General features: G+C 40.9%; 1 protein-coding gene and 1 long non-coding RNA gene across 3 annotated transcripts in view; one reads left to right on the forward strand and one right to left on the reverse strand.

Moving 5' to 3' along the window:
- The window catches only part of LOC120516605, an 86,316-nt gene extending 65,239 nt beyond the window's left edge, over nucleotides 1-21,077 (forward strand). For both annotated transcript variants that reach the window (XR_005630871.1, XR_005630870.1), the window contains exons 2-4: nucleotides 2,709-2,828; nucleotides 18,615-18,884; nucleotides 20,747-21,077. This is a non-coding gene — a long non-coding RNA (uncharacterized LOC120516605). The remainder of the gene's footprint in view (nucleotides 1-2,708; nucleotides 2,829-18,614; nucleotides 18,885-20,746) is intronic.
- A 2,468-nt stretch (nucleotides 21,078-23,545) lies between these two features.
- Nucleotides 23,546-27,740, reverse strand: part of prkcea (protein kinase C, epsilon a) — a 264,352-nt gene continuing 260,157 nt past the window's right edge. Inside the window, exon 15 of the mRNA XM_039738392.1 lies at nucleotides 23,546-25,365. Coding sequence (XP_039594326.1) covers nucleotides 25,219-25,365 — 147 coding nt within the window. The 3' untranslated portion in view covers nucleotides 23,546-25,218. The remainder of the gene's footprint in view (nucleotides 25,366-27,740) is intronic.

The raw sequence follows: 27,740 nt of genomic DNA on the forward strand, positions 1-27,740 counted from the left end.
TTGGAGCTCAATGAATGTTTAGGATAATTTCTTCGTTAAATTAGTAATGGAAGAAATGACTGAATTAAATCCTTTGAAAAGCTAATTTAGTAGTTGGAAAACCAACACGCCATTGAGGTTTTGTAACTGATGTGGATACTGGACAGTTGGTTGAAGTTTATTCTGAACCATAATTAATAACTTAAACAAATAGTCTGTAGTAGCTGAGGAACAGACCTGATTACCACTGAGATTCCCTGTTTTGTAGTTTAATGAATAACTAGTTTTGTCTGGTTAAAGATGAGGATGTCATCGATATAAACCAGGACATAAATTCTTAAAATGTCATGAAAGATGGCACTATGCTGTTGCACTACTGAACTAGGTGATACTAAATATACTCGTTGTGCCTTGAGGTAGTATAGAAAGTAGTTCTCCATTTCACATCTTCCCAGATATGATTTGGGTTATAAGTCCTTCTGTTACCTAATTTTCTGAATAATGTGGGACCTGAACTCTGATTGAGGTGAGAGGAAAGCCACAGAAAGGGGCAGTGTTCCCCAATAATGATGTGATTTAGTTCAGAATAATCATTTCACTGTCAAAAAGAGAAATCTTTCTACAACAAAGAACCCCTCTCCAGTAGGCCATGAAGATGGAGGACTCAGTCCATTTTGTTAGTTTTAATTAATATGGATATCCGTTGGTTTTGACTCTGAGTCAGACTGAGTATAAATACATCCTTTGGGTAGAGGAGCTCCTGGCAGGAGATCTGTCATGAAGCCGATGAGGGGTAGGTCAAAAGATTTCAGTTTGTTAAACTTGAAACTGAAATATTCTTTAGTCATTTCAATCTCAGTATTTCTGGATATTTGCACATGTCATTGTTTAAATCTTTTCTAAACATTCATTCTATTATTTCTTGCTCCATGACTCCAGCTTCTTTTATTCTCCCTCAGTGCCTTATTTGGGGGATGAGAATGGTGTCCCTCTGTATCCTTAGCGGGTAGACAGTAGACTTTGACGACCTTGACCCCTTGGTGTCTGGAACATGCACCTCTGTGAACATAGCACAAGCTTTACAGAGCTTTAATACATGGTGCCCCTAATGGATTGGCCTCCTCAGGCTCATGGCTTTGGTGAGATCGCCTCATGCCATCCTTGGCAAGATGCCTCCTTGCTTAGCTGACCACGTCGCCATACCTAAATCCGCCACTGCTCTCACTTTATCTAAAAGGTGTGCTGCCTCACTCAGGAAAAGTCAAAGTGAGTTTAGAAACTGAGAACTGAAGTATTAGTGGGGCATAACAGAATCAGTCAATCAGTGGGCCTACTTACTACTATTTTTATTTTAAATCTTGAAGCATTCATCCATAGCAATCTTCCATCCATCTTCTTTTGCTTATCCGAGGTTGGGTCGCGGGGGCAGCAGCTTGAGCAGAGATGCTCAGACTTCCCTCACCCCGGCCACTACTTCTAGCTCTTCCGGGAGAATCCCAAGGCGTTCCCAGGCCAGCCGGGAGAGAGAGTCCATCCAGTGTGTCCTGGGTCTTCCCCGGGGCCTCCTTCCGGTTGGACGTCCCCGGAACACCTCACCAGGGAGGCATCCTGATCAGATGCCCGAGCTCTACTCTGAGCCCCTCCCGGATGACTGAGCATCTCACCTTATCTTTAAGGGAAAGCCCAGACACCCTGTGGAGGAAACGCATTTCAGCCGCTTGTATTCACGATCTTGTTCTTTCGGTCAGTACCCATAGCTCATGACCATAGGTGAGGGTAGGAACGTAGATCGACTGGTAAATTGAGAGCTGCCTTTTTCACCATGACAGGACGATGCAGAGCCCGCATCACTGCGAACACCGCACCGATCCGATCCGCATGTCGATCTCACGCTCCATTCTTCCCTCACTCGTGAACAAGACCCCGAGATACTTGAACTCCTCCACTTGGGACAGGATCTCGCCCCCAACCCTGAGTGGGCACTCCACCCATTTTCCGGCTGAGGACCATGGTCTCAGATTTGGAGGTGCTGATTCCCATCCCAGCCGCTTCACACTCGGCTGCGAACCGATCCAGAGAAAGTTGAAGATCACGGCCTGATGAAGCAAACAGGACAACATCATCTGCAAAAAACAGTGACCCAATCCTGAGTCCACCAAACCGGACCCCCTCAACACCCTGGCTGCGCCTAGAAATTCTGTCCATAAAAGTCCATAGCAATCTTTAATTGTTGAAACAGAGTTGAGCTAATGCAATTCTAAAGAGTCCCAGGCTCTGTTTATTATTCACAACTTTTGGGACTAAAAGACTGTGTACGGCTTTGGGTGAAAGGTGTCTATTCACTCTGAGGACCCTAATGTGGAGTGATTTGATTTAACTGTTGACTAGTTGGCCAGATCCCAACAGAACACCACACAGTACTTCCTGAGTTCATTTTCCTTCTTTAAAACTAATTAGAAATGTACCCAGTCCACTTGGTTTCACAGTATCTTGACTTTTTATCTGCCTATGGACTTGCCCTAGCTTAACTGAACTAAGCTCTTTTTCCTGTTTCCTCAACAATTTGGGTCCCTAATTTTGTAGCCAAGACTGTCACAAAACTCGTGACCAGCCATGACATCTTTCAAGTTGTCTGATATCTGATCTCTGGATGCAGAATTTAGTGCTGTGGCATTCCAGTCCAAGTCAACAACTAATGTCCAAAATGATCTTGTGCTCTCCTTTAACAGATGACTGTTGGCCACTGCTTTCCATTCAGAAGCACAGAAAACATCACAGAACTACTTTATACAAACAGCCAGGATCGGGAACTGTTGAAAAAAACCAACACCTATTCAAGTGACTTGCTGGTAAGTGAAGTTATGCAATTTTTAGTCTTGTTGGAGCCCGATGTCTAATCTAGAGGCAACCAGGAGTAAATTGTGCTTAAAACTGGGTGGAAACAATTAGTTGGCTCCACCGAGTGTCACATTGCTAAACCAATTCAACGCCTCCTGAAGGCAGCGCTCAAAGTAGAACTGGAAAGTTTAGAGGCACTCTCATTAATATGCTCCAACAGAAGGCAAGCTTCTGTTTACGACGAACCATCTACATTTGAAATGTCTCCTAAAAAAAACCCTTTTGGGCTTAATGTGTGTCGTGTGTCCAGAGAACACATTGCACATTTTAAAAATAAATATAACCTGATGTAAGGTAAAAACCTTTCTGTTGCATCATGGATTTCGACGACATCAATGGACGAATGGTAAACGTGAAAGATATGTTATCGCAGGTGCTGTGTGTGCTCTCTGTTGCTCACCGTTTCAACGATAGTGTAGCAGTCGATGTAAACTTAAAAGAACTGCCAGCTATGCTTGTGAAAATATGAACTGCAAAATATGCATTTGAAGTAAACAATGTGTCACATTCCATCAAAAGGACTGCCATTAAGAGAGCCGAAAATGAAGAGCCACAGGAGATGCAGATTTCAGTGCTCAAAACACCCGAATCAACAAATCTGCCCAACAACACCAGTAGATGCACAGATGAGGCTGCACAACATTTACCTTCTGACAGTACGTCTAAACGACAAGCTAAAGAAGTTTAACATTATTGTGCAATTGGAAATGCAGACATGCCATGACGAAATAGCCGCTGTGTTTTAACACATTGTATATCCATAGACCTCACTGCTTATCTAAGCTCTATTTGCTGTGGTTATGTCATATAGTGATGCAATAGTTGAAATGACAGGACAGATATTGCAGAAGAGAGAGGTGCTTCTCAAACATATGGAGCCCAGTAGCTGCGGTGGTCTTATGTGTGTGTGTGTCTGTCTGTCCCCACTGTCGCAGTGCTCAATATTACGTGCAATTTAATTATTAAGCTTCAGTTACATTGTGCTACTGAGCTTTCACGTGAATAACAGCAATTTTTGCTTTTTATTTTCTCTCAGTGTCAAGAATTTTGCTTAGTATCTTTTGCCCTCTCCCTGAACCCCAATAGTGGTTTAAAATGCATGGACTGGAGGAACCAGGGGCAGGGGATTTTGGAAAAAGCCCTGCGGTTGTAGCCTTTGCAGTGCAGGATTTTGCTGCTGTTCTCTACACACTTGTTAAAGGGTTGTCTTGTAGATCTGTATTCTCATTTGGGAATCGCTAGAGGCCCCACAAGACTGCAGTTTTAGACTTTTTTGTAAGAAAACCACTTGGTTATAACTCAAAAATGACTCTGCATTAATTCAGATCCCCACAAAATGTGGGGTCCATGGCATGATACACTGGGTGAGATAGCTGCAGTTCTTTAAAAATAGAAATGGGTTGCAGTACCCCCAAATCTTTCACTCATCACTGCTAACCCAAGCAATCCAAAGTCCCTTTTGATTTCATCTCCTTGCGTATTTCAACAGCCCTCTCACTCTTGCATACCGAGTCCCCTAATTATTTCTTGACGCTCTCTCATCTTTCTCTTTTAGCTCCTTGTGTCTTACCCTTTTGGCTCTCATTTTGAATTTCCCCATAGATTAATAAAGTTTATTTACTGTAATCCTTGCTGGTCCTCCCCTGCTCCTTTTTTTGTTATGTTTCAGCCCTGGCTGTGGTACAAAATCTTGTTTAATGTCTGTTTTGTTCAATTTTGATTCTTTGTCAATGTCAATATTGTTTCTGTGTATCCATGTAGCCTTTCTAATTTGCCTTGTGTTTTGTGGATGGTTCCCCAAGAAGGACCACCTGCCCATCACTGCCAGAGACTGCACCCAGACATAAGCGTTTCCCACAGTTCCCGGCAGTTCATTTGAATGCACCGGGGTGGCATCAGTGAGTGGTTTTGCCTAATGTGTTTTCTGGATTTTTCTGGAGCTTCTTCTCAGTTTTTTGACCTTGCCCCGGGTTACTATACTGGGGCTTTGTTCACCTGGGGCCTCATGTATAACGCAGTGCATAGAACTCACACTATAACATGGCTTAAGCACAAAAGTGGGAATGTGCGTACGCACAGAAAAATCCAGATGCAGGAATCTGTGCATACGCAAACTTCCACGTTCTTCCGCTACATAAACCCCAATCAGCATGAAAAGTAACGCACGTGCACATGCCTGCTGTCCCGCCCCAACTCCTCCCAGAATTACGCCTCTTTGAATATGTAAATCAATATGAATAGCCCTTAAGCTCAGCGTTCTGTGAAAAGACAATGGGAAAACCACAAGGAAAAATAGAACAATTTCAGCGAATACCAAGTGGAGGCAAGGAAAAAGTACTATTTGTTGGTTTAAACAGTGATATGAACAACAAAAGGAAGCTGATCAAGTAAAATAGCGTGTCAGAGAAACTCGAAAGCTCAGGTTCACAAAGTCGTACAGTGCCTGAAATAAAAAAGAAGTTGTCAGATATTAAAGTCGCCGTGAAAAGGCGAGTCGTAGCCCACCGTCTGAGTGTCATATGAAAGTTTATTAGGGTACAGAGAAATCAAAAAGGCACACAATGGGGAAAAAGCAGGAAATGTCAACTTTAATCTCGAAATTTCCACTTTAATCATGTAGTTTATTTTGTCATTAAAGTAGAACATCATAAACTTAATCTTAAAATCATTTTAATTTACTAGTTTCTCAAATCCCATTGTAACTAAAGTAGTACATTAAAGGCTTTGTTTTGTATTTGACCTTCTATGTGCTCTGTGTGTAAATCACTACGTGCTTCTTAAACCAGCTTTCTCTACCTCCGACAGGACACACAATCCATTACATTCGTGATATTACAGCTCTCTGAATAACTAAAATACTGAGATGTATATGTGATATCATTTTCATGATGATAGGAGTTAAAGCACATTATTAAACATGGGAACACGGTGGTGCAGTGATTGTGCGCGACCTTCAATAAAATAATTTATTGCCAAACGTACTAACCTCCAATTCCTGTCCTTCCTTTTCTTTCTCCAAATACGCAATCGTGACACAATCAGCTCTGTAATAGACGTTAAGTCATCTGTAAGCTTATAACGCCGATTCTTCAAAACTTTTAAGGAACATTGAAATATCTTCGTAGTACATGTTTAATTATTCTATCCTTCACGCCAGTCCCAGTGAAGCATACAGAGCGAGGCAGGAACAATCTGTGAACGGAGCACTAGATCCTTGCTAGCATAGCGACACCGTGTCCTTTAATTATTAACAATATAGATTATTTAAATAAAGTTTTATCTGTATAATATAATAAACATATTTTGCTGCATTTCATCTTAAAAATGATATCGTCATCATATGTAAATACAGGCTTTATAAAGTGGCTCAGGTTGTGCAATATTATAACTATATCGCAAGTTTACAGTGAGGTAATTGTACTTATAAGTACAAACAGTTCTACAGTTGTGATGGACTGATAGAGTGTGTTTAGAGCTCTTGGGATGAAACTGTTTCTGAACCGCGAGGTCCGTACAGGAAAGGCTCTGAAGCGTTTGTCATGTGAGAAGCAGTTCAATAGACAGCATGGCTGAGGCAGCGTGTGCTTGATGCTGTATACCAATAATTCTCTTTCTGATCAGCTGCTCCGAGTGGTGCAGTGAGAGTAATATGGAAAAAGATGATCTGCTGTGGCAATCCTTAACGGGAGCAGCTGAAAGAAGAAGATGATGCAATAAGAGTAACAACGCTAAAGCAGCTATGGTATTTACAATAGTTTGACCACGCTGTGGACCATTATATTGTTACAGGTTAATTACAATCAGATGCATTAAACTAATAACAATATGCGTTTAATTTCAGTGTATTTATAAAGCCGCGTCAGGGACGTGGATCTGAAAAAGAAAGATAAACCTCACAGGAACATTAGCACTGCTTTGACGCTGGGTGCCGCCAGTCTGCAAAACCGAGCGGAGAACTTGCGTACGACAGGGTTAGAGGTACCGTGGAAATGTGTGTGGCTTTACGCCAAGTTTAGGTTTTACACATCACGATTTGAACGTGGAAATGTTCATATGCAACATTTCTGTGCGTACGCACCGTTTATACATGAGGCCCCTGGTGTTTCCTTTGCTGGCAACTCGTTTTTATGCTCTATGGAGCCTCATGTTATTTCAGAGTATTTTCGTTAAGAATAATTCTTTTATTTTATAAAGATTCTACATAGCACTCTGTGTTACTAGCCAAGGTTTTTTGAGGGGAATTCCCCCTCTAGTGCACATTTTCCTAACTGTTTGGGATATAACGCACAAAGGAAAATTTGAATGTCGTGACACTTTTTCTTGCTTGTCCCAATATATGTTACTCACCTTGGTTTATTATTAGCTTTATAGTTTTCAAACTTGTATGCCATGAACACTGTTAGTTACGCCTGCCTTCAGTATACTTTATGTAGCCACTCTTATCTGTGTGTTTTTATCTGATTTGGGATTTCTGTAAGAGAGGATTGTAATATTTTTTTCAGGATGTTTTTTGTTGATGTCATTTTTTTTTAATATATGCTGTGGCATTTTATCCATGTGTCATTACATTCTTATCTTTGTGATGGGAGTCAGGTTCAGCGGCATCACCTCGACTTCCAAATTAAATATGGCAGGAAGTTCTCGGTGTAGATACTGTCCGATTAAGACTTCATTCTAGCTACAGTTAGCTGTCTTTTCAAGTAGTTTCCATTCTTTTTGGTTTCAACCCTGGTTTTGTTCTCAGAGTTCATGTTCACTCTTGCCCTTTAGTTTTGTCATTCTACTTATTCTGTTTTTTTGACTTGTACCTCAGTTCACCCCTTGACCTTGTCTTCAGCCTGTCATCTCATCTCCTGGTTTATTTCCTCATCTTCAATGTGCTCGCCACACTTCCTCGTGTAATGTCAGATGTGAAGCAGAAGTGAAACATCTATGGAGGTAGAGCCACACTGCAATATGGAGATAGTTGACTGTGACCTGATATTGAGAAAACTCTGTTTTTGCTAAGTCTCTGTTTTATTGCTTTTCCTTCTACTTAAGTGAATCTTCATTCAGATTCCGATTTAGATTTGTTTTTCTTGAATTTCTTATGTTTTCCTGTCTTTGCTGCTGTGTTGCATCCCTCCAAAGCAACAGTGCTACCCATTTATTGTAGGAAAGGATTTAGCAAGTTGATATCCTGCGGGTTTACTGTATGCCATGTATAATCAGTGCCATCCATGACAATTGCCATATCTATGTACAGTAATGACCTCCCCAATGAAATGTCACCATTATCACTTCATATTGGTGTGCACTGTCCCCCGAGTGTTCCAAAGTAAAAGCTGTGTGGCACATCATGGGTTGTTTCGTGAGCATTAACCTTCCTTCATGGGCTGTGCTTGCATAGCTGAATATCACTATTTTTGCCAGTCTCTGGCAGGTATCACCATCTTACTTTCATCACAGTCCTAAGCCTAACACACCTTGCCCATGAAATCACAGCATTCACAAGGCCTGGATTTTAGACAAGGTTTCCAGGGCTTTCCAGTGAGCAGCTCAAGAACAGAAAAAGTAGGCCAACTTTAGTAAAACTGAGGGAAAGGTGTTCCTTTAAAAGCAGAAGATGGCAGACTGTGTTTGGTTTTCCCTACCAAAGAATCCTAATCCCCATTGTCAACTATACTGGTGGGACTGTCATGTGGCGCATGAGCCAAATTATTCTACATACAGGGGCTCCAGAAAGTATTCAAACCCTTCACTTTCTGCACACTTCATTGTGTTAGATTTCATCTTAAATGGATAGCTTGTTAGCTTGGATTGGATGTGTCTGTAAACTGCCATTTTCAGGTCCTCCCTCAGATGTTCAGTGGGCCTTGGCTGGGTTATTCCAGGACAGTCAGAGACTTGTTCCGAAGCCACTCCAGTCTTGTCTTGGCTGTATGCGTTGGGCCATTGTGAACTGAGGTCTGAGGTTGCATGCACTCTGGAGCAGATTTACTTTGTGGACATCTCCACATTTGACTACATTCATCCTTTCCTCAATTTTGACCAGTCTTCCTGTCCCCTTAGTCACTGTAGGGATGGCAATAGTGCTTGCAGTTCTGCCCAAAGAGTTACATTTTAGTCTCATCACAGCAGAGATCTTTTTCCTCATGCTCTCAGTCAGAGGCCTTGAAATGACATTCCATGATTTTAACTCAAGAATGGCTTCTGTCAAGCCACTCTACCATAAATACCCGACTGATGGAGTGTTTATCAGTTTACAATGAAATCTACAACCCATCAAAGTCCGCAGAGAGTGAAGTGGTCTGGATGCTCTCTGAGTCCACTGAATTTAAACGTAGAGACAAGTACATCACTCTGGCCACAGAAATAAAATCATCTGCCTTGAGGCTAGGAGCCGTGAGAACACAGTCCATTCTTCTTTCTAAAATTCTTGGAGGTGGTTGACTAGCATAATGAGATGGCACAACCTTAAGAATGTAAAGGTCACTTGATGCCAACCAAGACATTCTTACTGGCCATGCCCAGAAAAGCCTCCTTGCTGCCCTGAACAGGGACTGGTGATGACATAGTGACGCTGTGCCGTTCCTTGGGATTCATTCAGATATTTTCTTATGAGTTGTTTCAGTCATCTTCAGATATCATCCTAATAGAAATGTAGTGGCAAAACCTGAACTAGGATATTGATGCACGGGAGGAACAAATCAGGTTTGTTGGGAAGAATAGGTAAATGACAAATCAAAGCAAGCGCAAGAGGCTACCCAGACATATGACATCTGCTAAAGGGTGGGCTTCACTTACTGAATTCAAAAGTTCACTTACTTTATTGCACAGGAGCTTACTCTTCTTTACCCTTTTTTGGAATAAATTCCTATAAAAATACTCATCCACAATTTTCTAAAATAAAAAAAAAAGTTTTGATTTAAAAAGTACTTCTACTACAATGTCAACACTTAAGGTTAAGTACAATAGGGTTTTCACATATTGTCAAGTACTATTCTTGTGTTAAAACTGGTTGAGGTTATGTCGGCCATGATGTACGAGTAGCCACTCATGCACTTCACTTACAGGAGAGATTTAATGATAGACAGTCTGGTATTTGTGCATAGCGCAACATAAATAAATAAAATGTGAACAAGGCCGGACTGATTTAAAACTGAAGACAATGTGAGTGGTGGAGCAGGCTAGCAAATTAGTAATGGCCTGATGTTGGATCCTTTTTGTTTTCAGCTACTATTTAACATATTGACTGCTGGGCCATTTATTACCAGGACACTGCGGTATATAATAAAAAACAAAACTTGTAATAAATATAAATAAATGTGTTAGTAACTTTGTCACAAATGTAAAGAAATTGTTAATTGGCATATTTTCATCAGCAACACAACTAAAAGTCTCCATTTGAATGAGGATCCTAAAAGCATGGCACCATGCAGCGTGCGGGCTTAGTAGCACACGTACCGTAAATGTAATGCAGTCCACGCTTGTTGCATGCCACACATGTGGTAGTCGTTGACTGTTTGTATTCAGTTTGCAGCAGAAAGTCCGTGCAGTGCTGACCTGACAGTTGTGACAAGTCGGACACCTGGTGATGAGGAAACACGTTTGAGGCAGCTCTCCGCATCTTTGCCAGAGCCTACAGGTTCCACATCATCATCACTATCTCGATCATTGTCTTTATTGTCAGAGTATTCATCTTGCAGTAAATCTAGTTGTTTTAAAACATTAGCAACTTTATACCTTTTTTGCGATGACAAAAACTATAGGTTGTCTATTTATAGCTCTATTTTCCACAAGCTGTTGCCGCCAAAAAAAAATAATAAATTAACTGCCCACTGTCCTCTGTTCAATGCTTGTATGGACTGGGTGGTGTTTAAGGTTGTGGGGTGTCTGTTGGTGAAGAAAGATTCACGGATGTTGACTTTGCTGACGATGCTGTGATCTTCGCTGAATCAATGGAGGCTCTGATCGGGGCTCTCGAGAGACTGAGTGAGGAGTCTGAGTGTCTTGGCCTGCAAGTGTCTTGAATAAAAACCAAGATCCAGGCCTTTAATGACCTGTTGGGCACAGCCATTAGCAGTGTGTCTGAGGTTTACTTACCTCGGCAGTGATGTTTATGTCTCTGGTGACTCTTCCTGTGAAGTCAGTAGACGGATTGGGAGAGCATGGGGGGTCGTGAAGTCACTTGAAAGGGGTGTGTGGCGCTCCCGATATCTGCAAAAGGACGAAGGTCCAAGTCTTTAGAGTCCTGTGGCCTCATGTATAAATGGTGCGTACTCACAGAAATGTTGCATAAGAATTTTTCCACATTCAAATCGCGATGTATAAAACCTACACTTGGCGTAAAGTCACGCACTTTTCCACGGTACCTCATACCTTGTCGTACGCAAGTTCTCCGCTCGGTTTTGCAGACTGGCAGCACCCAGCGTCAAAGCAGTGCTACTGTTCCTGTGTGATTACTCCTTATTTTCCTGATGTGGCTTTATAAATACACTGAAACTAACCGCAAATGTTTTATTAGTGTAATGCATCTGATTGTAATTAACTTGTAACAATATAATGGTCCAGGGAATAGCATAGCATTACAAATACCATAACTGCTTTAGCGTTGTTACTCTCACTGCACTTTCTTTTTCTTCTTTCAGCTGCTCCTGTTAGGAGTTGCCACAGCGGATCATCTTTTTCCATATTACTCTCACTGCACCACTCGGAGTATTTATATCCCTGTATCTGAGTGGGGAATCACAACAGTAGCTGATTGGAAAGAGAATTATCGGTATACAGCATCAAGAAAATAACGACACAGCTAAAAACGCAGCGGCAAATTTCGACAAAAGTTAAACGCTTGGGTCATGAGCACGAGGCGGCTATGCAGTGTCCGCAACGGACGTGGCCATCCACCGTGCATAAGATACCATATTGACATTGGCGGGTGAAGGAGCCTCCGATTCCTTCTCTGCCCAGGGCCCCCACAAGCCTAGAGCCGCCCCTGAGTACTGCTGCAATAAATAATTTCATCGAAGGTCGCACACAATCACTGCGCCGTGAAACCCATGTTTAATAACGTGCTTTAACTCCTATCATCATGAAAATGATATCACATATACATCTCAGTATTTTAGTTATTCAGAGAGCTGTAATATCACGAATGTAATGGATTCTGTGTCCTGTCGGAGGAAGAGAGCCGGTTTAAGAAGCAAGTAGTGATTCACATACATAGAAGATCACATACAAAACAAAGCATTTAATGTGCTACTTTAATTACGATGTGATTTGAGAAACTGGTTAATTAAATGATTTTTAGATGATGTTTATGATGTTCTACTTTCATGACAAAATAAACAAAATAATTAGAGTGGAAATTTCGAGACTGAAGTTGACATTTCGTGCTTTTTTCCCCACTGTGTGCCTTTTTTTTCCTCTGTACCCTAATAAGCTTTCATATAACACTCAGACGGTGGGGTACGACTCGCCTTTTCACGGCGACTTTGATATCTGAGCTTTCAAGTTTTTTCAACACGCTATGTCACTCGATCAACTTCCTTTTATTGATTATATCGCGGTTTAATTAAACAAATGGTATTCTTTTCCTTTGCCTCCACTTGGGATTTGCTGAAATTCTTATATTTTCCCCGTGCTTTTCCCATTGTCTTTTCACAGAAGGCTGAGCATAAGGGCGATTTATATTAATTTGCAAATTCAATGAGGCGTAATTCTGGGAGGAGTTGGAGCGGGGCATAAGGCACGTGCACGAGCGTTATTTTTCACGCTGACCGGGATTTATGTAGTAGAACAACATGGAAGTTGGAGTACGCACAGATTCCTGCATCTGGATTTTTCTGTGCGTAAGCACATTTCGGCTTTTGTGCTTACGTCATGTTATGCGAATTCTACGCACGGCGTTATGCATGAGGCCCCTGGTGCTTCCTGTCTTGCTATGTTGTTGCGAGACATGGACGCTATCGAGTGACCTGAGACGAAGATTGGACTCCTTTGGTAATGTGTTTCTCTGGAATATCCTTGGGTACCGCTGGTTTGACTTTGTGTTGCCCATGGAGTCCTGAATGAGGCACATGACCTGCATTGTGAGGGAGCGTCAGTTAAGGCACTATGGCCATGTGGTGCGTTTCCCTGAGGGTGATCCAGCTTGTAGGATCCTCATTGTTGGAGACCCGAGTGGCTAGACCAGGCCAAGGGATTGCCCACGTAACACCTGGCTGCGACAGATAGAGGGTAATTTCCAGAGAGTGGGACTGGACCGTGTGTCTACCTGGGGGGTTGCCAACTGAGATCCCGAGTTATTTCATCGTGTGGTGGGTGCGGTAACGCACTGTACCAGTGTATGCTCCCCAACTTCATTTGACTTAACATGTCCACTAGATGGCAGCACTATGGTAGGTAGTTGAGATGTGACAGCAAAGCTCGGCAGCAAGCTGGTTGCGTCTATAGTGTATACTGATATGTGACTTCTCTTGTATGTCACAGTTTGAGAGGCTTAATGAGATACGACTTAAATCGTACTTCGAGTTCTAGGTGTTAATACAAGTTTAAACAGGAATTTATAAGCTACACTTTATGTACTGAATACAGAGAAATAAATAAATGACTTACACACTTTTTCTATGTAGTCTCCTACCGCTGTGATACACTTGGTCCCAACACTCTGCAAGCTTCTTAATCCCAGAAGAGTAGAAGTCTTTTGACTGCATGCTGACCCATTCTTGCACAGTGTCAATAACCTCCTCATTCGACTTGAATTTCTTCCCTCCTTAAATTCCTTAAGTGGGCCAAAGAGATGATAGTCCCTTTCTGAATGAACAATCATACACTTTAGACTGACAGGGACACTGATTTGTAAGTCTTGAATAAATTTGAGATGTAATGACTATTTCATTTGTCAAAAACGTAATAATAATTTGCTGCACAACACTACTGCGTACCTCTAGCTCCGACATGTTTATTACAACTGACTTGGGTGTGGGGTTTGGTGGTGCAGCAGCTAGCACCTCTGATGACAAGTTCAAACGTGCAAGTCTTTGGTCCAGTAAGTCATGTCTACCTTGCACTCTTTATAAGAACATTCTTTTTAATAATTGAATGCCCCTTGTATATTTTATTAGTTCACTTTTCCCATTTAGTGTTTATAATGTGATTCTTCAATTAGTTTTCAATTTGAAATAGTTTTAAGGTGCTTCCATATTTTTCACATCTTGGGATGCCACCAACTTCTAGTAGTTTATTTACTGTATGGTGGCTGGCATGGGACAACTGGAAGTGTCGACACGTGACATCCCCAGCGTGATGGTGTAAAGGTCAGCATCACAAATGTCTGGGTTGGGATTTCTAACAAAGAGTAGTTTATCGAGTTTACGGTGACTTACGAACTGGGGGTGTACGAGGTGTGTATAAAAAGAACAACCAGACTGATACCATAAAATACTTTATTTTCAGATTTACAAAACTTATATTTTACCTTCAATATACTCTACCCATGCATCCGCACACCGCTAGAGATGCTTGTTCCATTGCTCAAAGCAGTCTTTAAAGTCGTCTTCGTTGAGCACTTTCATGGCAGCTGCTTGTTTCATGACATCGTTGATTCAAAATGATTCCCTTTCGGCGTGCTTTTGACTTTTGGAAACAGTGCCAGGTTGGGGGAGTACAGTGGGCGATCCATTACCGGAATAATTTTTTCGGTTTTCCACTCCAAAACATATACAGTGATCCCTCGCTATATCGTGCTTCGACTTTCGCGGCTTCACTCCATCGCGGATTTTATATGTAAGCATATCTAAATATATATCTCAGATTTTTCGCTGGTTCTGCGGACAATGGGTCTTTTAATTTATGGTACACGCTTCCTCAGTTTGTTTGCCCAGTTGATTTCATACAAGGGACGCTATTGGCGGATGGCTAAGAAGCTACCCAATCAGAGCACGTATTACGTATTAAATAAAACTCCTCAATGATATACGATATGCTTCCCGCGTAGTGCTTCGCATACTTAAAAGCTCGAATTAATATATCAGAAAAGGAGTGGAAAGTAGCAATGCAGAGAATTCACTCAAGCTCCATATGCTAAAGCATACAATTATACAACTCAAAATTATATATCGAGCACATCTGTCTCACTAAAACTCTCCAAAATGTTTCCAGGGCATGATCCAACCTGCGAACGTTGCAACCAAGCCCCAGCCTCACTAGGTCACATGTTCTGGGCCTGCTCCAAATTAACATTATTCTGGACAAAAATTTTTAATTACCTCTCAGACAGTCTTGGACTCACAATCCCTCCTAACCCATTAACAGCTGTGTTTGGGGTGCTTCCAGAGGGTCTTAAAGTGGAGAAAGACAAACAAACTGTGATTGCATTTACTACACTGTTGGCACGCAGACTTATTCTGATAAACTGGAAGAACCCAAACTCTCCTCTTTTAAGTCAGTGGGAAACTGATGTGTTATATTATTTAAAATTGGAAAAATCAAATACTCAGTTAGAGGATCTGTGCAGACTTTTTCAAAACATGGCAGGATCTAATTAGTAATATTTTGAAATGATTTCATAAAGCACATAGAATTTGTTGATTTAGGTATTTTTAAAAGCCTTAAATTTTACACCGTTTGGCTTGCTCTCTCTCTCAAGGGTGGGGATCGATCTGTTCTTAGCATAATTCTTTTTTTTTGTTAAAACTTGATTGCTATGTATTGATTGTAATAAAATTAATAAATAAATAAAAAAAAAAAAAATAAATTAAAAGCTCGAACGGCACCTATTGATTTTTGATTGTTTGCTTTTCTCTCTGACATTCTCTGCTCCTGACACGCACTCCTTAAAGAGGAAGACATGTCTGCATTCTTTTAATTGTGACATGGAACTGTCATCTTTTGTCATGGAGCACAGTTTAAACTTTTGAAAAAGAGACAAATATTTGTTTGCAGTGTATTAAAGTCCCTGTCTCTACAGCCTCCTGTGTTTCTGTGCAAATCTGTGACCCAAGGGTGACAACATATAAAAATAACAATATAAACATATGGTTTTTACTTCGCAGATTTTCACTTTTCACGGGAGGTTCTGGAACGCAACCCCCGTGATCGATAAAAATAATTTATAAAAATAAATTACTTGTCAGTTTTCCTTCTGAAGAACAGTGAGAAATCACCGAACTATTTTTGCAGAAACTTTCCACATGTAAAGTTTTTCATGCAAAATGTTCCACATTTATCAATATTAACATTTCACTCATAATCCTAACACTCAGTCGACAGTCACCTTGCACGATTTCACTGATTTTCTGGATGCTGTCATCAGTCGTTGAAGTTTAATAAGAAATTTCAAGTTGATTTGTTGTTCATGTTTGGGTGATGACATTTTTCCAATGGTAGCAGAAGAAGGTGGCTAATTTAAGCGAGTGCTGGAGTTGGACTGTTTGAGATATTAAGTTGAAACTGAGAAGATGCATTGGTTAAGATCTAAGATAAGAGAGCATTGACCCGTATTGGCCCTCTGCTCCCTACAGCAATAACAACAAAAGCACTCCGGTCATTTTATACACACACCTCATACTCTTTGCGATTTGGCTAGCATTATTTCAGATGACTTTTGCTAATAATCCCCACTCATTTTTTGACTTTGATTTTTGGAATGTCCATCTCCTGGTCTGCATTATGTCTACCACCATCCCTGGCAAAACAAGCAAAAGTGTTGTACTGTTCAGCTGAAGTCTGACCGAGCCATCCCAGCCACAGAATCACTGGGTGGGAGCCATTTAGCTTGCCATCGTTTGCAGTTCTGTTTCACCTGGCAAGGGCCTTGGGGTGCTAATGAATATGCAGATGTTATATAAAAGGTATTATCTGTAAGATGCCAAAAAATTCTAGGTGTCATAATACTCATCAAAATTATGGAGTTTTCCTGTTCGGTGTTCATTTTTATTTCATTTTGTTTATGATTTGCACAGTTCACAAGACACGTGACCACGAAAGTCACATCTTTGACGGCACTGATTTCCCAGCATAAATCTTTCCACAGCATGAGTTGAACCGTATACTTAAGTTGGATAAAATTTAAATCCGTGGTGGGCAATGTTGGTCCTAGCGGGCCGCAGTGGCTGTAGGTTTTGCTCCAACCCAATTACTTAATTGGAAACTTGCCCATCGCAGACCTTATGGAATTTTATGGCTTGTTAGTCTGCAATGTTAGGTTCTTATACCACAGATGTTTTCCTTTTCAGGGATATCATCTAAATGATTTGAAGCCTAAAATGGATAATTTTCAGTCTGTCATAAGTTCTCTTAAGTGTTTTATTAAACCAAATAGTGCATGTTTAAATCGGACAGATGTAAATGGAAACAAGATTGATGGAGAACTGCTAGCTTCTTTGTTATTTGCATCATCTTGTTAATAAACAGCCATTAAAACAGTGAATGCAGCTGTTTAAGATTGAAATAAGCAATTAAAGGTGGGGAACCTTAACAAGCGAGACCACTAAAATGAAGCATTAAAATGTCACTTAAGCAAAAAGTGTTTCATCGGCAATAATTGATCTCTCATCAAGAAACTGGGTTGGAGCAAAAACCTGCAGCCACTGTGGGTCTCCAGGGCTGACATTGCCCGGCCCTGATTTAAATCTCTCAGTGGTAGTTAGTTTCTCTTTTCAAGCAGGGTGTTAGGTTCATTATGATTTTCTGATCCATTTTGGTTTACCCCACTGCTGCTTTGACTTGAGAGACAAGAGAGAGTTAACAGAAACAATCTGATCAGAACAAGAAAGCAACTTGAAAAGAGAAGCCAAAGTCAAAAAATTAAGCCAAACATTACACCACACAATCATCAAGTTTAAAATGCTAGGCAGAAATCAAAGAATGTTTAATAACCAAAGAGTTCTGAATTGCAAGTAAATAAACTAATGGCGTTAATATCCAGTGCTCGGATAGTTTGAAACTGCATGTGCTCCGGCACTCCTCGGGGGCTTGTGGGTAATTTACTGTACTAATGGCAGACTCAGATTTGGCAAAATAACGGCATTCGTGAGCAAAACAAAATGGTGTCGTGGGAAAGATGAAGGAAAAAAAAAAAACACATTTTTCCACATCCATGTTAGAAAGAAATTAACATCAGAATTAGATTTATTGGGTAAGGAAATCCCAGAAGTACAGATTGTGAAAATGCATCCTGGATCTCTCACAAAAAAATTAATTAGAAACTCAGTTCAAAACAAGTGCCTTGTTTGCTCAATATGTATTTTTTGGTCTCCCAGTTTGAGCCGTTCGCTGGGCACCAACGCCGATTCTGGCTTGTGTTATCATCTCTGGGTCTCACAGTAATCCCACAGAGTCTGCCTCACAGCAATAGGAAATCTATTTTGGTACTTAAGTAATGTTTCTCTGTCTCGTTGCAGACAAAATGTTTGCTGTACGATTCTTCGCCTTCAGACATATATAAGCTTGAACACTAAAAGTGTATGCACGAGATGTTAAAAAAGGAGACACACTGCAAGTGTCAATGTCATAAATTAGTTGATCTTCTTGTTGCTTTACCATTTTGAGGGATTCATTCAGTGACATCACTGCTGCCATTATATGTTTATTACCACCATTGATTGATATATAGATAAATGTATCTACCATTGATGATGATGATGGTGTCACAGTGCTCATGTTTTAAAGAGGCAGATTGTTTAGCCGTCCATATTTTGGTTCTGTTCAAACCCACATAATACGATGTTATGTGTTTTCTACTTGTGTTATATTAGGGTAGCCCATACAGACTGTGGTTGAGAACGGCGCCCCGGAAGGTTTCTTTTCCCTGGTGGAATTTGCATAAACCACACAGTTTTTCAGAAAGGAGAGCGGACAACTCTTAAGAAAATATAATGCTGAAAAGATCTAACTACACAGATCAGCATCTACCCGGGCCATGGGAAAAGGTTCTGCAGCTCCAAACAGAACGGTCAGTTAGGAGGAGGTCAGCGATTCACTCCTGGAGCGCGAAAGGTGCAGTCCATTATCACTGGTGGATTCAGGTGAGCTCATTAAAATCTTTTACATTTTTTAAACAATGGCACAGACCCGCTGTAAAACTCAACTATTTGGGGTCAGCCAGCATTGTACACTTGATACACCTGCTGTTAACAGTTGGCTGGAACTTTGGAAGGGGACTGGGGCTGTGATTTTTTTGTATTGTACAGGTGGCAGTCATAAAATTAGAATATCATGACAAAGTTGGTTTATTTCAGTAATTCCATTCAAAAAGTGAAACTTGTCTATTAGATTCATTCATTACACACAGACTGATGTATTTCAAATGTTTATTTCTTTTAACTTTGATGATTATAACTGACAACTAATGAAAGTCCCAAATTCAGTATCTCAGAAAATTAGAATATTGTGAAAAGGTTGAATATTGAAGACACCTGGTGCCACACTCACTCTAATCAGCTAATTAACTCAAAACACCTGCAAAAGCCTTTCAATGGTCTCTCAGTCGAGTTCTGTAGGCTACACAATCACGGGGAAGACTGCTGACTTGTCCAAAAGACGACCATTGACACCTTGCACAAGGAGGGCAAGACACAAAAGGTCATTGCTAAAGAGGCTGGCTGTTCACAGAGCTCTGTGTCCAAGCACATTAATAGAGAGGCGAAGGGAAGGACAAGATGTGGTAGAAAAAAGTGTACAAGCAACAGGGATAACCGCTTGTACCCTGGAGAGGATTGTGAAACAAAACTGTGGGGGAGATTCACAAAGAGTGGACTGCAGCTGGAGTCAGTGCTTCAAGAACCTCCACACACAGACGTATGCAAGACATGGGGTTCAGCTGTCACATTCCTTGTGTCAAGTCACTCTTAAACAAGAGACAGCGTCAGAAGTGTCTCGAAAGGGACTGCTGCTGAATGGTCCAAAGTTGTGTTCTCTGATGAAAGTAAATTTTGCATTTCCTTTGAAAATCAAGGTACCAGAGTCTGGAGGAAGAGAGGAGAGGCACAGAATCCACGTTGCTTGAGGTCCAGTGTAAAGTTTCCACAGTCAGTGATGGTTTGGGGTGCCATGTCATCTGCTGGTGTTGGTCCATTGTGTTTTCTGAGGTCCAAGGTCAACACAGCCGTCTACCAGGAAGTTTTAGAGCACTTCATGCTTCCTGCTGCTGACAACTTTATGGAGATGCAGATTTCATTTTCCAACAGGACTTGGCACCTGCACAAAGTGCCAAAGCTACCAGTAGCTGGTTTAAGGACCATGGTATCCCTGTTCTTGATTGGCCAGCAAACTCGCCTGACCTTAACCCCATAGAAAATCTATGGGGTATTGTGAAGAGGAAGATGCGATACGCCAGACCCAACAATTCAAAGGAGCTGAAGGCCACTATCAGAGCAACATGGGCTCTCATAACACCTGAGCAGTGCCACAGACTGATCGACTCCATGCCACACCGCATTGCTGCAGTAATCCAGGCCAAAGGAGCCCCAACTAAATATCGAGTGCTGTACATGCTCATACTTTTCATGTTCATACCTTTCTGTTGGCCAACATTTCTAAAAATCCTTTTTTTGCATTGGTCTTAATTTATTTTCTAATTTTCCGAGATACTGAATTTGGGACTTTCATTAGTTGTCAGTTATAATCATCAAAATGAAAAGAAATAAACATTTGAAATACATCAGTCTGTGTGTAATGAATGAATCTAATATACAAGTTTTACTTTTTGAATGGAATTACTGAAATAAATCAACTTTGTCATGATATTCTAATTTTATGACCGGCACCTGTATTTATTTTTTATTTACACATATAGGGTTATTCTGGGTTGGTGATGGGCAGGAAAGGGATTGTGGTTGTTTTTTATCTTCTTGACCTTCTTTTTTTGTATATTTCTCATTGCTTACAGATGTTACCTTTATAACTGTATGTATTTCATTAATCTGTTTGAGCTGAGCACTTCAAAAGGGGACATACGGCAGGGAGCTGCAAAGTGCAAGATTTATCAGCTGCCTTCCAGTTAGGAAGATGAGTGGTAGCGATCGGCCCGTTTCAGCATGTTGGAGCCAATTCGTTACAACCAGATTACTATCTTATGTCGCTCCGTAAAAACCTCTCAGTGAAAATGGCAATACATGAATAAAGGGATATATGCCATTTATGTTCTTTTACTGGTTGTGTGATGGCTGCAGTAAAAAGAACAAAATGTAAATGAACGCAAACCGTGGAGTATCACAGTATTCAGGTCATTCCTGTCATTTATCAGACTTATTAAGCCGAGTTGGGTTCGACTGTTCTGTTAGGCCATTAGCCAATGCTAAACCATCCCAGCTAAGCCTGTGTGTGCCCTCGTCACTCGGGCTGAGTGTACTGTACCCCCCAGAACGTGTCAGAGGTGGCCTGAGAAGGCTGCGTGGGTAGTTCATGTAGGGACATTGTGAAGGGGTCTGCTTCTTTTCTATTCCACCTCCTGCTGATGGTCTGTAATCATTTTGTCAGTGGGCAGCTGCTGGGCTTATGCTGTAAAATGAGGCACAGAGATACGTATGTTGGCACTCCTTACACATCTTAATGACTTCTGTACAAAGTGAAAGCCATCCCTGAAGGATTTTGTTAAGTCACTGTACTTTGTAGCATAATTGGTCTGCGTTTCCCATAAAACCTGAGCTGAGCAAATCCAACTGCCAGCTCCGAATACTCCAAATGAAGCAAACAGACAGTAAATATTTGTGCCTTAAGAGGCGCTTGAGTTTCCACATTGCAGTATTTAATAGGTTCAGAACAAACGAGACACATTCACATACTTCGTAGTACAGTACATTTGGCACGCAGTAAAATGCTCACAATGAGAAACACAGAGGTGGCAAGAAATTCAAAATTACATCTAAAAGGAAAACACATCTGTACAAATAAAGCATCACATTACAGAAACAAGTTTAAAAGAATAGTCAATCCATTTTTGCACTTTCATTTAAAGAGGTAATTTTTAGCTTTTCTCAGGTTATCTCCTTAATGAAACCCATACCAGAGCAGAAGTGTTTCCTATATTTATATTTTTTTTCCTTTTACAAATCTTGGAAAATAAAAAAAAATAAAAGCAAAAGACACACACAGACAGGGTTTGGCGCAACGCTTTTTAGAGAACATTAAGAAAGTGGAGTGTCATAGCGGAAAAGTGCTGCGGTCACATGACAGGAATGTTTCAACAAGCTTGCGAGACGCCAAGAAACCAAAGAAGCAAGGCTTGTGGCGTCCTTCCATGACAAGGCCTGCAATGAGCTTCATGGAACCGCTTTCAGTTTCCTACCAATGTGTCTTAAAAACAAAAAGAAAAAGGCCTCTTGTCTCAGAAAGGTGAGCAGAGCTTTATCATCTGAAAAACTGAGGGCAAGATCTAATCCAGGTGACACCTTGAAATGAAAAACGAAACATGGTCACCAAAGGATCAAATGATGCTTGCTACAAAACGGCAGAGCCAAACCCCCAAAAACAATCCTTGGACCATCTGAAAAGTGTTGGGTCCCCTGAAAACCCCAGGAAAATATGAAAAGCCTGGCGGGCCAAGAAAGGTACAAGTCAAAGTGAAAAACCATGGGCACCCCAAGAACAGTGGAGCGATAAGCTTAAAGGACAAGGCTTGACAAGGTCTCTGGAAAGTACAAGGTGCAATCCAACAGGCCAGGGGCTCTCGTAAAATTGCATCAACTCATTTTAAGCCTCCTCTAAGGACGAAAACACACAGCGCCTTCCTGCAGAGCGCTCTGCTTGTATGCATGTCCACATATGCAGTTTCATAAAACAGCACCGAGTGGTTGGTGCCAGCTTGTAGATGCCAGGGACAATGTCAAACCTTCCTGTCTCCATTTCACTTCTTATACAGTCAGGAAGCACAAGCACATGCTACCGCTGGGCCTATCCCTGCAGTGCCAAGGGGCCAAAATGTAATATTGTGTTAAACGTGAAATGTAACAAGGACCTCGAGGATTAAGAAGCCTTACTGGCACCGAGGACTTTAAAAAATAAATAAATAAAAGTCATGTCCCATAAGCAGCCTCAACAGTGCGGCTCACTCAGATGAAACAAGAGGCCTTGTGGTTACGCACAAACAGATACAAGGTATTGCACATGGACGTAATTTCATACACCAATATATAATATAGTATACTGTATTCAAACATGCAGCAGAACTCCACAGGCTTTGCAGCAAACATTATATACAAACTATCACCTGTACACAAGGCAAACAGATCCTCTGCGGCCCACTTTTGCTACTTACTAGACAGGATCCGTCTGAGCAGAAGGGCCTCTGATCAGGACCACAGCAAACCACTGCGGTAGCTGCACAATTCATCAGTCCAGTAAATTGGTATTTAAAAAAAAGTTTATATATATATATTTATATATATGTATATATCTCCAGGAGCACTTGTACACGCATACAGACACACACACACACACACGCATGCATGCACACATACATTCCACACAAAGACAGAGAGATCACACATAGGAAATACTTAAAAACCAACTCTGTAACACTGGCAGCGTATCTACAACAGGCGACTTCAAATCAGAAGGAGAGTTGGCTCGAGCCTCGCCACCCCCCTTGTGCTGGGACCTCCCTACTTGTCAGTTATCACTCGGGTGACAGCCACGTTGTCCTGACCCCGATCGGCTCGGCTGCATCTCCTCTCCGATAATGTGTGTGTTTTTTTTTTTCTCTTCTAAACAAGATTTTCTTCTTTCTGCTTGATTACTAACTCCTACTAACTCTTAGGTCCAGCAAGAAAGGATTACATTTTACTTTAATTTATACACTATCAAGTAATTGGTCTATTATTTGGGAATTCATGAAAGAGACTTTTTTTTTTTTTTAAACCTTATCCCAAGATTTACAATAATTGTGTTTTTCTTAACTTGTGTTTTTCCATGGCAGCATGCCCATTTTTTTTTTCTTTTGCATCTTCTTAACCTGACCTACAACTTCCTTTGTGGTAGCCATTTATTTTGAAAAATGTCAGAAAATATCCATTCAGTTAAAATTAAAAATAAATGCACACTACTTTTCAAAGAGTGGAAAAAAACTAAAAATGCAAGAAACTTCTCTTTGCAATTCTAAAGTTTTTGTTTTTTTTCCTGGCTGTGACAGTGACAAGCTGATTAAAAAAAATGCACATGGCCATTGAGAGAACACGTGATTTGGATGAAAACCTGCCTCAGATCCACACGTCCAACAGCAGGGCTGGGTTTACTCGTATAGGACCCTGTGTGTGTGTGTGTGTGTGTGTGTGTGTGCTGTTTAGATGTGAACACAGACACAGCACAGGCATCTGAGCAAGTGATACATTTTAAAAATGATTTGATATAGATTTCTGCATTTTTCTTAAATATATACATAAATGTATATATTTCTATTAATATTGTGCATATGTCATTCTATATATGTATGTATGTACATATACACAAACTGTGCAAATGTATGCATTATATATATTTATAAACCATTTATAAGTTATATACATTTATATATAATGTGTGACTACACACATGCATACATGTATTCTGTATCTGACACAAGGTGTACACTTCTTTAACACAATATTGAAAAAATGCAGAAAGTATCTTATTACCTCAAGGTCCTTACTATTCAACAAGCAAGGTAGTGAAGATGGTCTGTAACTGACAAAATGTTTTGAGTGCTTCTTCCTTCATGAGGCAGGCGGGGAAAGGGTCCAGTATCCAAAGTATGACACTATGGTTATCGTATTCTTGAAGCACATGCATGCACACACATTTGATTTTCAAGTGATCATCAGCAGAGATTTTGGAAATGTAACATCCTGGTATAAGGAGTGGCCCACTAACTTAACCTCCACGTTGCCCAGTCTGGACTAGTGAATCCCCTGTTCTTTGGCTTAGCATACACCCGTTTGCACACTACTGGATAAACAGTCCTCTGGGTAATTAGTGTCGCACCATGACCTCTCATTTACTTTCAACTGTAGTGATGCACAATTTATTTAGAGAATGGTGGGGTTTAAATGCATTCTGGGCTAATGGCCTGCTAGATCAGGGTGCAGTCACTCTGGGTTATCACCACGCTTTGGGTACGAGTGTCTGGGTTACACTAAAGGGAACTATTGATTGGCTTGGAGTGGAATTCAATATGGCAGTGTTTTGCATCCACCAAAGCAGTACACCAAAATGGACAAGTGCAATGAGGAGAAAAGAACTTCCCATCAACTGAGGAAGATGGGCCTCTGTTGCATTAATACTTGACGAGTTGATCGGTTCAGCTTGTTCCTGCTTTCGGCATTTTAATTTCATTCTTTTCTTTTTTTTTTTTCCAGTCCTTCTCCATGCCACGCATCCTGTCACATCTTACGATATAAGCTCTTCTCCAAAGTATGAAAAACCTTTAAATTCATCCTGGTTGATTTGCTTAATGACGGCATCCTCTACCGGTGTAAGCACGGGCTCCTCGCGTGTGAAGTCTTGATCAAAGTTGTTCACATCCCTTTTGGTTTTCTGCAAAGGAGATAAAAGAGAAGCACATATGAGCAACATAATTTAATAACGACGACAGGCCGCCTTGAAACCCCAGATTCACAAAGGCTGTTTTTAACAAGATAATAAGACCAAACAGCAAAGCAGTGGAGGGGGTGTGACAAACCACTGGTGGCATCAATCACCAAGCTTCTTCAGTCTTTATTAGCCAAGTGTCCTAAGGTGAGCTTTTCTTGGATTTTTATCACACCCAAGTGTATAATATAGAAAATCAGCAAGAAGCATTCATATTAGGAAATACAGTCAGGACTTCTAGCTGACAAATACGAAGATGTGGGGAAATACAACACTGGACAAGGGGAAAATGTTTGGTCAAGCGATAACCAAACAGTAGGCATTATGCACTTTTGACTTGAAGATACTGTAAGTTCAATCAATCAGTTTTAAAAGCATAGGAACCTTCGTCATTCACTCAGTATCTTGACACGGCACAGGGGGTTCACTTCTGTAACCAAGGGGTGTGTGATACGTCTCTCTTCCATTTTCAAGCTGAGCCATGCCATACTCATGTTGTGCTGATATTACAGTATTTATCTACTTCAGCTAGCAATCTGTGTGTGTGGTAGGGAGTAAGTGATTTTGATCTGAACAAATATTGTGTGTATCAGAAAGTATTCAGACCCGTTCACTTTCTGTACACTTTATTGTATTGCAGATTTCATTTTAATTGGATAAATTTGCCATTTTTGCCCATCAATCTACACTCAATAACCCCCTAATGACGAAGTGAAGACATATGACAAGTTTTCAGCAAGGCTTGCAGTTGTATTAAAAATTAAAAACTGAAATCCCTCTTTGTCTACAAGTATTCAGATCCTTTGCTGTGGCATGGTAAATTGTGGTGAGCTTCATCCTGTTTGGTTTATATCTGAGATGTTTCTAGAACTTGGTTGGAGTCCACCTGTGGCAAACTGAATTGACTGGACATCATTTAGGAAGGCACACACCTGTGTATATAAGGTCCAACAATTCACACTGCACGTCAGGACAAAAACAAGCCACAAAGGCCAAGGAACTGTCAGTAGACGTCCATGATCTGGTTGTGTTGAGGCATATATCAGGGCAAGGGGATAAAACCATTTCTAAAGTTATGAGTGCTCCCAAGAGTACAGTAGCATCAATAACTGTGAAACGGAAGACGTTTGGAACCACTAAGTCTGAGTAACTGGACAAGAAGGGCCTTGGTCAGAGAGGTGAACAAGAACCCAATGGCCACTCTAACAGAGCTTCAGAAGTCCTCGGCGGAGATGAGAGAACCTGTCAGGAAAAACAAACATCTCAGCAGCACTCGATGAATCTGCCATTTATGGTAGAGTAGCTAGACTCAAAACTGCCAAAGGGGCTTCTGCACTGTACTGAATTAAAGGGTCTGAATTCTTATATCAATGAGACATTTCAGTTTTTGATTTTTAATAAAATCTTTCTGAAAACATGTTTTCACGTTGTCATTATTGGCTATTGATTGTAGATTGATTGGCAGATATGAAATATTTATCAATTTAAAATGCAATCTCCAACAAAATAAATTGTGTGGAAAGTGAAGGGGTCTGAGTATTTCCTGAATCTACTGCAAATGGCAGGGCACTTACCATATTAGATGACAGAATTGTATTGGCATGTACCAGAATGTAATGATGAAGGACACAAACTGGTGCTTTACTGTCAGCTTTGTACAGATTCAGGCTGGGTGATGACAGGCAGAGCTACTGAATGTGGAGGTATGGCAGTAGGTGAGTGAAGGGCCTAATAGTATTGTCAGCGACCAAGATGCTGCGGAGTTTTAATTAAATATTTATTCAGTAAAACAAAAACGCAAGAATTACGTTAAAAGTATGGTTTACACATTTGTAGAAAGTCTTTGCCGCTAGATCATGTGACTACTAATCAGAAACATCTCCTTTTGGGCTGCTTTAGCAGGGCTGGCCACAGGTACGATAACAGGCTGGCTCAGCTGTTTGCTTTGCTCAGGAGACAATTTAAAACATGGCAAATGCTGTCAGTATACCTGCAACATTTGATAACTAAATCTGCTCTACTAAAGTTCTTTAGGGCCATCATAATTTTCCTACAACGCCTACACGTGTTTCACCATGTGCTTCTTAATCTTTCCATGAAGTCACCTCCTTGTGCTCCCAGCACTAGGCCTAAGGGGCAAACTCTCTGTATCTCATTATTCACTACAGTAGCAGGCACCACCCATCCTAGTTCTTCATCATTCCACTAATATCTCTCCACATTCCTACTGCCGACTGTCCCCTCATTCACCGCCATATGTCCTAACCAAAGAACTCCTGCAAGTTCACCAAAGGCCTGGACTGAAGCTTCCACCTCAAGTT

Source organism: Polypterus senegalus, chromosome 16 (genome assembly GCF_016835505.1).
Source record: "Polypterus senegalus isolate Bchr_013 chromosome 16, ASM1683550v1, whole genome shotgun sequence".
Lineage (NCBI taxonomy): Eukaryota > Metazoa > Chordata > Cladistia > Polypteriformes > Polypteridae > Polypterus > Polypterus senegalus.